Source organism: Oncorhynchus gorbuscha, linkage group LG18, assembly GCF_021184085.1.
Source record: "Oncorhynchus gorbuscha isolate QuinsamMale2020 ecotype Even-year linkage group LG18, OgorEven_v1.0, whole genome shotgun sequence".
Lineage (NCBI taxonomy): Eukaryota > Metazoa > Chordata > Actinopteri > Salmoniformes > Salmonidae > Oncorhynchus > Oncorhynchus gorbuscha.
This window is the reverse complement of record NC_060190.1, coordinates 60,361,596-60,379,154: the sequence shown is the minus strand read 5'-3', so window position 1 is coordinate 60,379,154 and position 17,559 is coordinate 60,361,596. Positions and strand designations below refer to the sequence as shown.

The following is a 17,559-nucleotide window of genomic DNA, read 5'->3' as shown; positions in this document are numbered from 1 at the left end:
TTTCATGTAGGCTTATCCTGTCGTGACGGTTTGATAACCATGTACATCTCTCTTGGAAAAGGTGAATTTCGTCAGTCTATTTGTCTCTATTTACTCACAGATTCAAACATGCTAATTAGCATCAAACTAGACATCATGCAAAACTACAAATCCCTGCAAGCTCCTGCCCATCATATCTAGCAGACGAGATATCTAACTTTGCTAGCAGGTATTGTGTCAATTTAAAACTTGCACAAGACAGTTCACAGAATTGTTCATTTAAAGAAACGTTGCCAATTTATTCATTACTACATTTAGCTAATATTAGATAGTTAATATAGATATTCTTACCTTTGCCTCAATTCGTCAGTCTTGTCCCGATCATCATGGCATTTGTAGTTCTTTATGATAGCCACATTAGCATTTTGTTTGAGGTTTTTTTTTTTTGGGGGGGGGGTAAATAAAGGCAAATATATTGATAAAAGTCACATTGTCCTAGAGAGATTTACACAGTTATAAAAATGTCACACCAGGCTAACCCTACACAAAACACAGCCTGTATTTTAAGTGTTTCTAAAGTCCCTATGGGAAAATTGAATGATGGAAAAACAGTTGGAACCTTTTCCCTGTTTGACCACTAGGTTTTATGGGTATTATGACTCATACTGCGGTACTCTATAGCTGTGTGTCAACAACAGAGAGTTGACAAATACATACCAGGGTTAAAGTAGTAAAGAGGTATGAGGGCAATCAACACTTTATTCACAGTTACTCACTATTACAACTCTCTGCTATGGGAGTGTCACTGCTAAGAAACGAAGAAAGCAAAAAAAGGCAATATAATGTATATACATGTCAAGCTGCATTACATTGTTGTGTTGTTTACTGTTGTGTACAGCAGACGAGCAGAGTCATTTTACAGGGAATTCTTTTCACAGTGAATATTTTCTAAGTGCTTTTTCATCATAAATACGTTTTTTTTTCCAAACTAAAAGTGGGTTTTGACAGAGCAGAGAAAAAATTCAGAAAATTGTGCAGAGAGAACAAACGGACAAATACAGAACTAGGACAATTCATCAGGCTAAGTTCTTATCTAAAAGGTCATGTTTGTCAACTCATATCAAACACAAAAGAGAAGTCTGCCTCCTTTTCAGTATTATAAAAAATTAACTGCACAACATACATTCAAATACATACTGTACAGCAAGTCCTTATTTTCACAATGTTATCATAGCACCATGTGTAGCAAGCTGAACAAACTAACCTGACCAGACCTAGCTGGTGGCATTCGCAATACAAAGGAGTAAAATGACATCCACTAATGAAATAAGTGTTCTGCTGGTGTGAAGATGTTAATACCAATTGTTTGTACCATTGTCTAGGAGGGTGGGGTATTGGTTAGAGAAGTCCCATCCTGAGTTTGAAGTGAACTAGGGGGGATAAGCTAGATGATGATGTGATGTGTCATATCCTAACCAGCTTCATCCCCATACAGTCTGGTGTGTTGTCGTCATCACACCTGCCTCACTCTTGGGGGCTGTAAATAATCCTTGCATGACATTTGATCAACGTTAATATTAGTTACAATACAAAAGAATGGAGTACATGTCCTGGGGGAATCATTCTGTAGCCGTAGCACCAACAAAAGGAGGTGAGGAGTCTTGAGTTGTGTGCCTTGAGGAGAGTTTTCAGGGTACTGATGTTTTGTTGACAGTACTTTTCATGGTGTGAGTGTGCAAAGCTTGACTTGATGTAATTGCCTGACATCATATACCATATACTAATGGCACAAGGCCATAAGGGATGATACACGTCAGGTAGCAGCAGAGTTGACATTAAGCTAATCTCGGCACCCAATGTTAAGGCGTTTCCGAAAACTAACATTAAACACACCTCACGTTCACTGTTCACTCAGCGCGGTTGTTGAACGTCAAAGTAAAGGTTCAGAGTGTATCCACGCTCAACTGATGAGTCTCCAACTCAGGTTGGTGGTCCTGAGATCTGGGGAGATAGGAGTGGTAAGGACATTCCTGTGTGAGTGTGTGCCGATGTGTGTGTCGGTGTGTGTGTCGGTGTGTGTGTGTGTGTGTGTGTGTGTGTGTGTGTGTGTGTGTGTGTGTGTGTGTGTGTGTGTGTGTGTGTGTGTGTGTGTGTGTGTGTGTGTGTGTGTGTGTGTGTGTGTGTGTGTGTGTGTGAGACAGAGAAAGACGATGGGAGAGGTTATAGTTTAAATTTTCTTGGCTGTTTCAGTATTTTCTCTTCTGGGTGATTATCTGAGTATCAGTGGTAGCTAATGTTGGATCAGCATCCTCTTCCATAAACTCCTACAATAATGCTATTTCAGGTTACATTCCCATGAAGTCTGTACAAGGTCCTCAGGTTCTCCAGTAGTTCTGGTCGTCCTCTGTTGGCACACTGCGATGTGGTGGATTGTGCGACACAGGTTGCTAACCAACCCATCCTTCCCAAATCTGCCCTCTGTTATAAACAACACCGAGATGGAGATAGATCAGAGTTTCTCATCAATCAATTGCTTATAACAGTAGTTCCAATGGGTCTTTTCCTAGCAACTCTAATAGGAAAACACAAGAAGGTGACACTGATATGAAATGACCAGAAAAGACACCTCATCAGCACAATACCACTGACTTTGAAAAGGGAATCTATCTTATCCTTTGAGGGCATGGCACTTAAATGCAGGTAAGTATTAGTTACATGAAAAGCCTGAACCGTTGGGGCTGAGAAGAGCATGCTACCAGGCCATCTGACAAAGCAAGGTGATCTGGATGAAGAGGGGGAGGTTGGCTGAACTGAGAGGAACAGATGGGTTATGACAAACTCACAGCGATTTGGAGGAGGGCTTCTTCACTTTTGGCTTCTTTCGACGCTGAACTGGCCTGAAGCATGCACAGCGCGGACACATACAGTCCACATGTGGGGGAAACACACACATACACAAACAAACAGCGAAGACATTGCAAAATGAGGAACAGAAGCTGCTAGCATGCTTGCATTTTAGAATTAATCTTGTGCTAAAAAGGTTTTCAAAATAAGTGTTCCATTCTATTATCTACCCAATGTAGAAAAATGTATAACCTACAGTATATCTTTAACGTTAGTGATTTATTGTTAGTCGTATTCATCCTTGAAAAATCATGAATAATAATACAACAAAGGACAAAAAGACATTAAGCCAGACAAATGAGGGTACCTGTATTCACTGAAGGAGTTTCTGTCTTTACTACCTGAAATAGAGAATGTTTTATAGAACAGAATTAACAGAGTTGTGTGTGTCTGTGTGTGTATGTGTGTGTGTGTATGTGTGTCTGTGTGTGTGTGTAGGTGTGTCTGTCTATGTGTGTGTCTTTCTTACTCACCTGTCTCTGGGTTGCATTGCTTGTGGCCTTTGCAGCTCCTCAGTTCCATAAGCTGCTGGTGCATCTGGTTGAGGGCAGTGCGGTCCAAGGTGCTAACCCCATTTATCAACTATAGACACACAAAGTAATAGAGGACACTGTAAAAACAAAAATCACAATAGGCTATATCTCATTTGTGAGATTTAAAAGAGATAGAGAGAGAAAGATACCTGGTATGGGTCATTGTTCAGATCAAAGTACTCTATGAAGCCTGTAGCAAACTCGCAGAATATGAAGTTGTGTGTGTCGTTGATGGTCCTCAGGCACCAGTAGGTGTTGTTGTTTGCGCTGGTACAAGCACAGAATGGACCCACTGGCAGGGGAGGGAAAGAGACAGAGGGGGCTATTCAAACAAGATGCATGGCCAATTTTAACTCACCTATACAGTATCTACTTTATCTTATTTTTGGAGATTACAAGTAATCATTCAATATGTAATTTAGTGGTAGCAGAGTGGTAAAAAATCATGAATCCCACTTTTACAACAACTGTTTACTGTTCTGCATTTGATTTAGTCTGTATTCTATCATTCCATACTTGTCCAGAAGGGGGCTGTCTGCCAGTGCTGGTTGTTGTGGGTGAAGCAGGTGAGACCAGGCATGCTGCAGGTGTCGTTGTTGCGGAGCCTCTTGAGCAGTTTGCGGAGCTTCTTCCTGCGTTTCTGCTCCTTCATCAGCCACTGTTTCTTCTGCTTAGAGGGCATTTTGCTGAGGACATACCACGAGAGGACAGATACTGGTTTGTGGGGAGGTTTCTCTCTTGCAGTCTTTCTCTCTCACACACACAAACACAAACACTCTCTCACACACACACACACACACACACACACACACACACACACACACACACACACACACACACACACACACACACACACACACACACACACACACACACACACACACACACACACACACACACACACACACACACACACACACACACACACACACACACACACACACACACACCACTCTCTCACATGAATTACCTGAGTGAGTAAATGCGACCTGCATTGAGTCTGAACATCCCTTTGTTTTTGGATAGGTAACCGGGGGTGTTACACTGGCACTCTTCAGGCCGAACCTTCTTCAGGTGACCCTTGACCTCACGCAGATTCTTTATTTTCGTCTGCAAGGTTTCAATCTACACACACACATACAATATAGTTAACCCCCGAAATGACAGGAAAGGCTACAGAATAGGCCAGATAGGGGATCAACTAGAGCAGTACCTCATGCTCAATGTGGAGCTTATGGTCTTTCCAGGCCTGGAGGGATTTGTAGAGTCCTCCATCACACCTGACTGTGTCATTCATCAGGATGGAGCACCTGTGGGGTAAACACACACCAGCTATCCGCATCTTCACCTGACAACTGCATTTACCACAGTGAGTACTTCCTTACAGAACCCTCTCTTACAGCACCCTCTCTTACAACACCTTATCTTTCAACACCCTCTCTCTCTTTCCACACCCTGTATTTAAACACCCTCTCTTTCAACACCCTGTCTTTCAACACCCTCTCTGTCAACACCCTCTCATACAGCACCCTCTCTTTCAACACCCTGTCTCAAAGCACCCTCTCTTACAGCACCCTCTCTTTCAACACCTGATAATGAATTACTGTAGGGCTACTGTACATAAAGATGAATTACATATATTACTACTACTCAAAACCCACTGATACTAAAACTCAACACACACACACACACAAACCATGCACACCTGTAGGTGACTTTAAGAGCGGCAGTTGGTGTAAGGCTCTTGTTGGTTGGGGGTCTGGCTGTGACTCCCATGCCACTGAACTCCTCATCGTTGTCCTCCAGCAGGCCCGCTCCTCTCCTCCTCTCCCCAGGCCAGCTGGTGTTCCTGAGGCCCACGGGCCTGTAGCCCTCAACCAGGTCCACAGCATACATGTCTCCATCCAGCTCAAATGGAACGGACCGGGCCCAACGGTTCTTAGTCAGACTCTTACCGGACTTTACCTCTGATGGGGTTAGAAGAGTTATTAGTTACAATGTTATTATTACAAAGGTAATGCAATGTCAATGATCCAAGAGAGGGTGCTAAAGTACAAAGCATTTTTCACAGTTTTCAAATGACGGACACTTGAAACTTAAATTGAATCCTGTTTCGTTGTAATTATTAGTGTTCATTTTTATAATTTGTCACTGGGTGGCAGCAAAGACTTAGCCAGACTTAGCCACAATTTAGAAGGCATTGGTATGGTAAATACATAAGCCACTGAAAGGACTACTCACTCTTCTTGGTGAGCAGTCTCTTCCTCTTCAGGGGTGAACGTTTGGGACCTAGGGGGCCACAGTCACAGCTGTCTCCAGCATCGGAGACACGTCCAACCCACTGCTGGGACCCGCTGCTGGCCATCAGAGCCTGCATACGTGAGGCATAGAGACTTGCCATGCCCTTACACTTATACAGACTCAGCTTACCAGAAGGGTCCTCCACACACTGCCACTTCTTCACATGCCGAGAGAGGAGAAGGGGGGAGAGATTTAGCTACATTTCTGCTCATGTATAAGTGTGTATGTGTGTGTGTGTGTGTGTGTGTGTGTGTGTGTGTGTGTGTGTGTGTGTGTGTGTGTGTGTGTGTGTGTGTGTGTGTGTGTGTGTGTGTGTGTGTGTGTGTGTGTGTGTGTGTGTGTGTGTGTGTGTGTGTGTGTGTGTGTGTGTGTGTGCCTGTGTATTTGGGTATTGTACATAACTTTTACCTGTCCTGGCTGTTCACAAGAGCTCTGGTACTGTGCTCTCTGACACAGGTCTTTGACCCGCTGGTACTTTGGCAGGAAGTTCTCCTCCTGGGCCAAGTCCTTCCCATCAGACCTCTTGTGGAGCAGCTTCCTGTGTAAACAGGAGAGAACCAGATGAGAGAAATAGAACATTGACCAAACATACTGTACATCAAACTTTGATCACTTGGCTGTGGACAATTATGAAGTAATTCTGAAATGTTGGTGAACTATCCCTTTAATTGCTCTTGATTCATGACTAGATGATGAATGAAACATACTGACCCTCTCTCTACCAGGAAGGAGTCCCTCCACATCTTCCCCTTCTTGTTCACCTGGAACCTGCAACAAGAGCAAGAAAGGTCAAGTGATCCTGAAGCATCCATTGTGTTGAGTCCAAAACATGCAAATAAAGGTGTGACTTTCTCTACCTGTTGACAGGTTTGTCTGTGTCCAGGAGTTTAAGGATGGATTTGCCGTCCATGTCAGAGGGAACGTCCACTCCGGCCATGTCCAACAGTGTGGGAGCCAGGTCAATGTTCAGCACCACATGAGGGTTACTGCAGAAGGACACAGGAACAGGTGGAGTAGAGAGATGAGTGCTGCAAAAGAGATCCAGTAGCAGTAACAGTGAGATAAGAGCCAACGCTAACCGTTTCCATTCTAAAAAGGTACTGTAGAAGTCTTCAAAGTTGCACTCACATGGCTCCTGCCTCCACGTTGGGGCCTCGTATGAAGAAGGGCACCCGGATGTCAAACTCATATGGCATGGACTTGCCTTTGACCAGGCCGAACTGACCAATATGGTAGCCGTGGTCTGATGTGTAGATAATGTAGGTGTTGTCCAACTCACCTGTCTCCACCAGCATGTTGTACACCTGAGGACGAGGACACAGTAAGACACGTAGTCGGGTAGATTTAGCCAGTCTGTTCCTCCTTGTCCACACTGTCTGTCTCTCTTTCTGTCTGACCCACCTTGTCCACACTGTCGTCCACAGACAGCAGGGTCTGCATCCTCCGGCGCTGCAGCATGTTCGTGAACTGCATGTGGACAGGTTTCATGGGGCCTGTGTAGCGCAGGATCCAATGTTTGTCTGGGTTAGGAGCGTAGTTATAGCTTGGGGTTCTAAGAAAGGGACGGATGGAAAAACGAGTGTGAAGAAAGAGCCAGTAAAGGGGGGAAATAATTTCAGGTGAAAACTGTGCCTGCACATACTTAGTTACCAACACATTTTATCTTCATTGACGAGTCTTTGCTTTTCCTGTTATGGCACTTCCTTTCGTTACCAAGCACCTTAGACAGAAGAATGCTTATTTCTGTGAGATTATCACCATTATGCCTCCAGAAATCACAGAGGAGCTTAAAACTGAAATCTTTAGTCGGGGAAACTGCCACATCTGGTTGAGATATTACAACAACAAAGACATTACTTCAAACACTTTCTTTCCCTCACATCATTGCACTCGTGATAGAACACCAGAATAAGTACAGCAACTTCCCGACCACGCTGCTGGACACTCCTCTCCTCCGTTTCATCAACAAAACAAAAACAAAGGCAAGATCTGGGAATACCTAGTCAGTTACACACCTGAATGCATTGAACCGAAATGTGTCTTCCACATTTAACCCAACGTCCCTGAATCAGAGAAGCGCAGGGGGCTGTCTTAATCAAGGGGATTTGAACCAGCAACCTTTCAGTTACTGGCCCATCGCTCATAACCGCTAACCTATCTGCCGAACTGTGGTGCTATTTCCCACTTTACGGATTTCAGTTTTAACGACAAACATTATGCAAACATTTTAGAGCTCACATTTTATATTCAAGCATTAAGGCTCGAGGGGGCATGGTATATAGCCAGAATACCACAGTTAAGGTCTGTTCTTATGCACAACGCAACGTGGAGTGCCTGAATTCAGCCCTTAGCCTTGGTATATTGGCCATATACCACAAACCCTTGAGGTGCCTTATTGCTATTTTATACTGGTTACCAATGTAACTCGAACAGTAAAAATAAATGTTTTGTCATACCCGTGGTATACGTTCTGATATACCACAGCTGTCAGCACTTAGGACTCGAACCACCCAGTTTATAAAAAGAGGTAATGTATCTTTTGAATTAACACCGAATAGTATTATGGTTGAGAACATTTTAATAGTGCATAATATTATTCACGGAAAGTGTTTATTTTGCATGGCTTTCTACATTTTACATTCTGGGGTGAATTAATCATTGTTTGATTACATTGTATTACATTGTATTGTATTGCATTATACCAAGCTATGACTTGTTTCATGTTGTTTTATGATTGGCATGTACAACAATAGCCTTTTCCAGTGCTTGCAAATGGCTCCAACCACACCTTTGAAAGTGATCTCAGAACTTATTGCGTAATGCTGAATTGGAGGCATATAAACCACAGAAAAGGCAACCAGCCAGCTGCCGTACTGATCAATTTCAACTAACACGGAGAGGACAGTTTAATCAATATTCACTCTGGGGCAGATGGAACCTTAATGATTACAAAATAAACAAACTGCTAAATATCTAATGACGTTTTGGAGGCAGGGCATATTTAACATTTACAGCATATCGATTTGACTTGGAAAAAGGCAAATCGTTTTTGTCCTTGGAGCACAAGGTCCTGACAACAAGAGGGTATGGCAACTGCACTGTCCGCAACCGCAGGGCTCTTCAGAGGGTGATGCTGTTTGCCCAACGCGTCACTGGGGGCAAACTACCTGCCCTCCAGGACACCTACAGCACCCGATGTCACAGGAAGGGCAAAAAGATCATCAAGGACAACAACCACCGAGCCACTGCCTGTTCACCCCGCTATCATCCAGAAGGCGAGGTCAGTACAGGTGCATCAAAGCTGGGACAGAGAGACTGAAAAACAGCTTCCATCACTGTTAAATAGCCATCACTAGTACATTAGAGGCTGCTGCCTATATACATAGACTTGAAATCACTGGCCACTTCAATAAATGGAACACTAGTCACTTTAATAATGTTTACATATTTTGCATCACTCATCTCATATGTACTAATTGTATTCTATTATATTCTACTGTATCTTAGTCTATGCTCATCCATATATTCATATCTTCTTAATTACATTCCTTTACTGAGATTTGTGTGTATTGGTATTTGTTGTGAAATTCTTCGCTACAGACGCAATAACATCTGCTAAACATGTGTATGTGACCAATAAAATGTGATTTGATTTAAGATAAGTGTCTGCAATGTGGATGAGGAAAAGGTTTTTCAGGAGGGCTGGAGTAAGAGGGGAGCCATTTTCTCTCCCTCCATATTGAAGGGAAAGTGAGATCCTCTACAAGCTCACATCGTGAGAATGTATGTAAATTCATGAGAAAAAGCTATGAAAAGTTGACATGAAAACAGCCTGGGCTGAACAATTTCAAGTGTAAAGTCTTAGTTCAAGACTTTAATGAGGCTTATGTGATTCACTCTTATAGGAGAGAACATTCAACCAAAGACACAGGCGCATTACTGCCTCCATGTACAGTATCAGTCCAAAGTTTGGACACACCTACTCATTCAAGGGTTTTTCTTTATTTTGACTATTTTCTTCATTGCAGAATAATAGTGAAGAAATCAAAACTATGAAGTAACAAATATGGAATCATGTAGTAACCAAAAAAGTGTTAAACAAATCAAAATATATTTTATATTTGAGATTCTTCAAAGTAGCCACCCTTTGCCTTGTGACAGCTTTGCACACTCTTGGCATTCTTTCAACCAGCTTCATGAGGTTCACCTTCACCTGTAATGCATTTACATTAACAGGTGGGCATCGTTAAAAGTTCATTTGTGGAATTGATTTCCTTCTTAATGTGTTTGAGCTAATCACTTGTGTTGTGACAAGGTAGGGGTGGTATACAGTGGCTCCCGAGTGGCTCAGCGGTCTAAGGCACTGCATCTCAGTGTTTGAGGCGTCACTACAGACATCATGGTTTGAATCCAGTCTGTATCACAACTGGCTCTATTTGTTCGCAATAGCCCGATTCTTCAAGTGCAGTTGCATAAACCATCAAGCGCTATGATGAAACTGGCTTTCATGAGGACCGCCACAGTAAAGGAAGACCCAGAGTTACCTCTGCTGCAGAGGATAAGCTCATTAGAGTTACCAGCCTCAGAAATTGCAGCCCAAATACATGTTTCACAGAGTTCAAGCAACAGACACATCTCAACACCAATAATAAGAAGAGACTTGCTTGGGCCAAGAAACACGAGCAATGGACATTAGACCGGTGGAAATTTTTCCTTCAGTCTGATGAGTCCGATTAAGAAATGTATGGTTCCAAACACCATGTCTTTGTGAGACGCAGAGTAGGTGAACGGATGATCTCCGCATGTGTGGTTCCCACAGTAAAGCATGGGGGAGGAGGTGTGATGGTGTGAGTGTCCTTTGCTGGTGACATTGTCAGTGATTTTTAGAATTCAAGGCACACTTAACCAGCATGGCTACCGTAGCAATACGCCATGCCATCTGGTTTACACTTAGTGGGACTATCATTTCTTTTTCAACAGGACAATGACCCAACACACCTCCAGGCTGTGAAAGGGATATTTGACTAAGAAGGAGAGTGATGGAGCGCTGCATCAGATGACCTGGCCTCCACAATCACCCAGCCTCAACCAAAGTGTGATGGTTTGGGATGAGTTGGACCGCAGAGTGAAGGAAAAGCAGCCAACAAGTGCTCAGCATATATGGGAACTCCTTCAAGACTGTTGGAAAAGCAATACTCATGAAGCTGGTTGAGAGAATGCCAAGAATGCACAAAGCTGTCAAGGAAAATGGCGGCTACTTTGAAGACTGTAAAATGTAAAATATATTTAGATTTTTTTACACTTTTTTGTTACTACATGATTCCATATATGTTATTTCATAGTTTTGATGTCTTCACTATTATTCTACAATGTATAAAATCGTACAAATGAAGAAAAACCCTTTAATGAGTAGGTGTGTCCAAACCTTTGACTGGTACTGCATGTCTCTCCCAGGGCAATGGAAGACGTGACATTAGCTCCAGAGCATAAGAGAAACATTCAGGGCCAAGCTTTTATCTTCGGGGGTACTGTGCCAAGCAGACAAAGGCCGGGGCCCATAGTGTGTTATCATAATCTATGGATGCCTATCTATCATTAACCTCTTTAACAATGCCAGTCTAAATGATGCAATTTGTAAGGATCGTTACTGAGGCAAATCTCCACTTAGTGCACTACCACACTGCATCTTCTGTCAAATGAGTGCATGTGTGTGTGTGTGTACAATATACTCTTACATGTGCTGCGACGCATTCTGGAAGGCAGTGCTGTACTGTGGTGCTGAGTCCTCCGGCCCATGGGGGGCAGCGTGGCTCAGGACCATCATCACTGGTCGGTGGGGGTACATCCTCTTGGACGAGCGGAAGTAGTTGATGCTGTCATTGGTGATGATGTCTGTGAGATAGTCCTGTGGAAGCAAGAATCACCTGACCATGAGAATCTGAACTGTAATATTACTTCCTCCCAGAAGGGGAAAGATGAAAGTGAATAGAGAAATGGAGCTTGTTATAACAGCTTCCTTATAACAATATTTACATTCAGAATAATCTGTTTACTATACTGTCTTATAACAGTATTATAATCATGAAATTTGATGATTAAATTATGATCTGAGTAGGTTACTCCAATGTGTGACTGAAAACTGAAACAGGATGAAACCTTTGGATATTGGCTGCCATGCTTCTCCCGCACGCTGTTCCTGCACAGAGTGTAGTTGTAGAAGCGAGAGTTCTTCACCAGCGCTACCCACTCCCTCCAGCCAGGGGGCACATAGGAGCCGTTGTACTCATTCAGGTACTTCCCAAATAATGCTAGGACAGGGGGGGGTAAGTACAAAGTGATTCTCTATGCAATAAAGTGTGTGTGTGTGCATGCACAGCTCACACTCACCCGTCCTGTACCCTGAGTTGTTAAGGTGCACAGCGAAGGTGTGAGGCTCATGGTGGGCCTGCCAGGAGGGTGAGGAACAGTTCTCGTTGTTGGTGAAGGTGTGGTGGTTGTGAACGTACTTCCCTGTCAGAATAGAGGAGCGTGACGGGCAGCACATGGGAGTGGTGGAGAAGGCGTTAGAGAAATGGGTGCCTCCCTGCTCCATGATACGCCGTGTCTTATTCATGGCCTGCATTGAGCCTGGAGGAGAAAGAGAGGGGGAAGAGGAGATTGAGGGGAAGAGCGGCAAAAGGATGGATGGGGGTGAGGGATGTGAGAGAGGAAGAGAGAGAGAGAGTGAACAGTTTTTATTGGGTCATAAGGGCAATACAATCATAAAAATAAAATACAATATTACACTTTTCACTTTTCACTTTTTTGTTGAACATCCCACACCACCTATTCCTCTGGCAGCCCCACCCTATCCTCAACCTTGGACAACCCATAATATATAAAAAAATATATATATATATAAAAATAAATAAAAATATGTATTTTTTAAACACGCCCTACACTAGAATATACACAGCAAAGTAATTTGCAAATAAAACACTATCAAGTAAGCATTTTACATCACACACCTACATCATGGAAAGTAGCTGTTTCAGAAATCTCTAAACTGTGCTAGGACTGTCTTTATTCATACGGACAGTGGATACATTCCAACATAATTACGTTTTGAAAGTATGCTAGCCATTTCCTTATATGAAGGTAATGTGGTGGCAACCAGCGCTGAACAACACGTTTTTCACAGCAGTCAACCCAGACAGCCAAAATCTTTGCTGGTTCTCATTAAGCTGCATACCTGCATCATCGTTAAGCAACAGCAGAATTGGTTCAAGGGGTACAGTTTTATCAACCATGTCAGAGAGAATAGACGACACTTTCCTCCAAAACTCATAAACTTCAGGACAATCCCATATCATATGTTTGTATGTGCCAAGTGTATTGAGGTTACATATGTCACAGTATGGGCTTTGAGCCTGTTTTGCATGAAATCTAACAAGTGGTGCCAAGTATGATCTATGACAACGTTTAAAATGAGAATTGATGGTTTGGGTTCTTTGATGAGTACTTTGATGAAATATATTCTCCCAGACATTCTCCCAGTCAATAGCCTCATCATCGACAGCCAACTAATTTACCCATGCTTTAACCATTGATAGATTTTTCTGCTTTAATAGTTGAAGATGAGAGTAAATAGCAGACCTCTGGATGGGAATGTAAAAATCCACTCTATCACCAGGTGCCTTTCCAAACTTGTACCCCATAGGACTCCATATTCACAATGCGCAGACCTCAGTCTGAGATATAGAACCCCATAGGTACGAAGCGCTGTCCGCAGTCTGAGATATAGAATCCCATAGGTACGAAGCGCTGTCCGCAGTCTGTGATATAGAATCCCATAGGTACGAAGGGCTGTCCGCAGTCTGTGATATAGAATCCCATAGGTACAAAGCGCTGACTGTAGTCTGAGATATAGAATCCCATAGGTACGAAGCGCAGACCTCAGTCTGAGATATAGAACCCCATAGGTACAAAGCGCTGACTGTAGTCTGAGATATAGAATCCCATAGGTATGAAACGCTGACTGTAGTCTGAGATATAGAATCCCATAGGTATGAAACGCTGACTGTAGTCTGAGATATAGAATCCGATAGGTACAAAGCGCTGACTGTAGTCTGAGATATAGAATCCCATAGGTACAAAGCGCTGACTGTAGTCTGAGATATAGAATCCCATAGGTATGAAACGCTGACTGTAGTCTGAGATATAGAATCCCATAGGTATGAAACGCTGACTGTAGTCTGAGATATAGAATCCCATAGGTATGAAACGCTGACTGTAGTCTGAGATATAGAATCCCATAGGTACGAAACGCTGACTGTAGTCTGAGATATAGAATCCCATAGGTACAAAGCGCTGACTGTAGTCTGAGATATAGAATCCCATAGGTACAAAGCGCTGACTGTAGTCTGAGATATAGAATCCCATAGGTATGAAACGCTGACTGTAGTCTGAGATATAGAATCCCATAGGTATGAAACGCTGACTGTAGTCTGAGATATAGAATCTCATAGGTATGAAACGCTGACTGTAGTCTGAGATATAGAATCCCATAGGTACGAAACGCTGACTGTAGTCTGAGATATAGAATCCCATAGGTACAAAGCGCTGACTGTAGTCTGAGATATAGAATCCCATAGGTACAAAGCGCTGACTATAGTCTGAGATATAGAATCCCATAGGTATGAAACGCTGACTGTAGTCTGAGATATAGAATCCCATAGGTATGAAACGCTGACTGTAGTCTGAGATATAGAATCCCATAGGTATGAAACGCTGACTGTAGTCTGAGATATAGAATCCCATAGGTTCAAAGCGCTGACTGTAGTCTGAGATATAGAAACCCATAGGTATGAAACGCTGACTGTAGTCTGAGATATAAAACCCCATAGGCAGGAAACGCTGACCGCAGTCTAAGATATAGAACCCCATAGGCAGGAAACGCTGACCGCAGTCTAAGATATAGAACCCCATAGACACCAAGCGATGACCGCAGTCTAAGATATAGAACCCCATAGGCAGGAAATGCTGACCGCAGTCTAAGATATAGAGCCCCATAGGCAGGAAACGCTGACCGCAGTCTAAGATATAGAACCCCATAGGCAGGAAACGCTGACCGCAGTCTAAGATATAGAACCCCATAGGTACGAAGCGCTGACCGCAGTCTGAGATATCCCATAAGATATAGAACCCCATAGGTGACTGAGATATAGAATCCCATTGCTGACCGCAGTCTGGGTGTGACATGATTCATTTTTGTGGTGTGCTTTTGTATTGGGGTTTTAGATTGTGGCTGACCTAGGAAAGTCTATGGTTGCCTGAGGCAGTTCTTAATCAGAGGCAGGTGATTATCGTTGTCTCTGATTGGGAACCATATTTAGGCAGCCATATTCTTTGAGTGTTTCGTGGGTGATTGTTCCTGTCTGACACCAGATAGGCTGTATAGGTTTTCGTTTGTTGTTTTGTATTGTTCGTGTTTTTCATTTATTAAAGCTGTATCAAATTAACCACGCTGCATTTTGTCTCTCCTTCGACGGAAGAAAACCGTAACACCCATGAGAGTCTGAGATAGAATCCCATAGGACCGCAGTCTAAGATATAGAACCCCATAGGCAGGAAACGCTGACCGAAACGCTGACTGTAGTCTGAGATATAGAATCCCATAGGTATGAAACGCTGACTGTAGTCTGAGATATAGAACCCCATAGGTACAAAGCGCTGACTGTAGTCTGAGATATAGAATCCCATTGTCACGCCTTGGTCTTAGTATTTTGTGTTTTCTTTATTTATTTGGTCAGGCCAGGGTGTGACATGGATTTATTTTGTGGTGTGCTTTTGTATTGGGGTTTTAGTAGGTGTTGGGATTGTGGCTGAGTAGGGTTGTCTAGGAAAGTCTATGGTTGCCTGAGGCAGTTCTTAATCAGAGGCAGGTGATTATCGTTGTCTCTGATTGGGAACCATATTTAGGCAGCCATATTCTTTGAGTGTTTCGTGGGTGATTGTTCCTGTCTCTGTGTTAGTGGTCACCAGATAGGCTGTATAGGTTTTCACGTTCCGTTTGTTGTTTTGTATTGTTCGTGTTTTTTCATTTATTAAAGCTGTATCAAATTAACCACGCTGCATTTTGGTCCGACTCTCCTTCGACGGAAGAAAACCGTAACACCCATAGGTATGAAACGCTGACTGTAGTCTGAGATATAAAACCCCATAGGCAGGAAACGCTGACCGCAGTCTAAGATATAGAACCCCATAGGCAGGAAACGCTGACCGCAGTCTAAGATATAGAACCCCATAGACACCAGTCTAAGCCCCATAGATGACCGACAGTCTAAGATATAGAACCCCATAGGCAGGAAATGCTGACCGCAGTCTAAGATATAGAACCCCATAGGCAGGAAACGCTGACCGCAGTCTAAGATATAGAACCCCATAGGCAGGAAACGCTGACCGCAGTCTAAGATATAGAACCCCATAGGTACGAAGCGCTGACCGCAGTCTAAGATATAGAACCCCATAGGTACGAAGCGCTGACCGCAGTCTGAGATGTAGAACCCCATAGGCAGGAAACGCTGACCGCAGTCTAAGATATAGAACCCCATAGACACGAAGCAATGACCGCAGTCTAAGATATAGAACCCCATAGGCAGGAAATGCTGACCGCAGTCTAAGATATAGAACCCCATAGACACGAAGCGATGACCGCAGTCTAAGATATAGAACCCCATAGGCAGGAAACGCTGACCACAGTCTAAGATATAAACTCAGCAAAAAAAGAAACGTCCTCTCACTGTCAACTGCGTTTACTTTCAGCAAACTTAACATGTGTAAATATTTGTATGAACATTACAAGATTCAACAACTGAGACATAAACTGAACAAGTTCCACAGACATGTGACTAACAGAAATTGAATAATATGTCCCTGAACAAAGGGGGGGGGGGTCAAAATAAAAAGTAACAGTCAGTATCTGGTGTGGCCACCAGCTGCATTAAGTATTGCATTGCATCTCCTCCTCATGGACTGCACCAGATTTATTGCTGTGAGATGTTACCCCACTCTTCCACCAAGGCACAGGCCAACAGGCCTACAAGCCCTCAGTCCAGCCTCTTTCAGCCTATTGCGGACAATCTGAACACTGATGGAGGGATTGTGCATTCCTGGTGTAACTCGGGCAGTTGTTGTTGCCATCCTGTACCTGTCCTGCAGGTGTGATGTACGGATGTACCGATCCTGGGCAGCTGTCTGTCCTGTCTCCCTGTAGCACTGTCTTAAGTGTCTTACAGTACGGAAATGGCAATTTATTGCCCTGGCAACATCTGCAGTCCTCATGCATCCTTGCAGCATGCCTAAGGCACGTTCACGCAGATGAACAGGGACCCTGAGCATCTTTGCTTTTGGTGTTTTTCAGGGTCAGTAGAAAGGCCTCTTTACTGTCCTTAATTTTCAGAACTGTGACCTTAATTGCCTACCGTCTGTAAGCTGTTAGTGTATTAACGACCGTTCCACAGGTGCATGTTCATTCATTGTTTATGGTTCATTGAACAAGCCTGGGAAACAGTGTTAAACCCTTTACAATGAAGATCTGTGAAGTTATTTGGATTTTCACTAATTATCTTTGAAAGACAGTGTCCTGAAAAAGGGACATTTGTTTTTTGCTGAGTTTAGAAAGAATGACGACCCTGGCAAATCAAAACAAAGACGCAGTTCCTGAAAACTAAGGAGACCCTTTGAGTTGAATATATCCCCTAGATTATTGACCCCTTTTGCAGAACAGGCTCTAGACTCCAAATGTTTATTACAGGAAGTAATAGCCTTGTTATGCCATAGAGGTGTGTGGAGATGCCATTTC

General features: G+C 43.2%; 1 protein-coding gene across 2 annotated transcripts in view; it reads right to left on the bottom strand.

Moving 5' to 3' along the window:
• Window positions 1-726: 726 nt before the first annotated feature.
• LOC124003676 (extracellular sulfatase Sulf-2-like) overlaps window positions 727-17,559 on the bottom strand; it is a 78,143-nt gene continuing 61,310 nt past the window's right edge. For both annotated transcript variants that reach the window (XM_046312186.1, XM_046312187.1), the window contains 18 exons: window positions 12,105-12,344; window positions 11,874-12,025; window positions 11,453-11,622; window positions 7,119-7,269; window positions 6,846-7,021; window positions 6,575-6,703; window positions 6,429-6,485; window positions 6,126-6,255; window positions 5,658-5,874; window positions 5,122-5,383; window positions 4,630-4,726; window positions 4,387-4,541; window positions 3,933-4,102; window positions 3,566-3,708; window positions 3,357-3,465; window positions 3,191-3,224; window positions 2,823-2,876; window positions 727-2,457 (listed from right to left, as the gene is read on the bottom strand). In XM_046312186.1, the coding sequence (XP_046168142.1) occupies window positions 2,427-2,457; window positions 2,823-2,876; window positions 3,191-3,224; window positions 3,357-3,465; window positions 3,566-3,708; window positions 3,933-4,102; window positions 4,387-4,541; window positions 4,630-4,726; window positions 5,122-5,383; window positions 5,658-5,874; window positions 6,126-6,255; window positions 6,429-6,485; window positions 6,575-6,703; window positions 6,846-7,021; window positions 7,119-7,269; window positions 11,453-11,622; window positions 11,874-12,025; window positions 12,105-12,344 (2,477 nt within the window). In that variant the 3' untranslated portion in view covers window positions 727-2,426. The remainder of the gene's footprint in view (window positions 2,458-2,822; window positions 2,877-3,190; window positions 3,225-3,356; window positions 3,466-3,565; window positions 3,709-3,932; window positions 4,103-4,386; window positions 4,542-4,629; window positions 4,727-5,121; window positions 5,384-5,657; window positions 5,875-6,125; window positions 6,256-6,428; window positions 6,486-6,574; window positions 6,704-6,845; window positions 7,022-7,118; window positions 7,270-11,452; window positions 11,623-11,873; window positions 12,026-12,104; window positions 12,345-17,559) is intronic.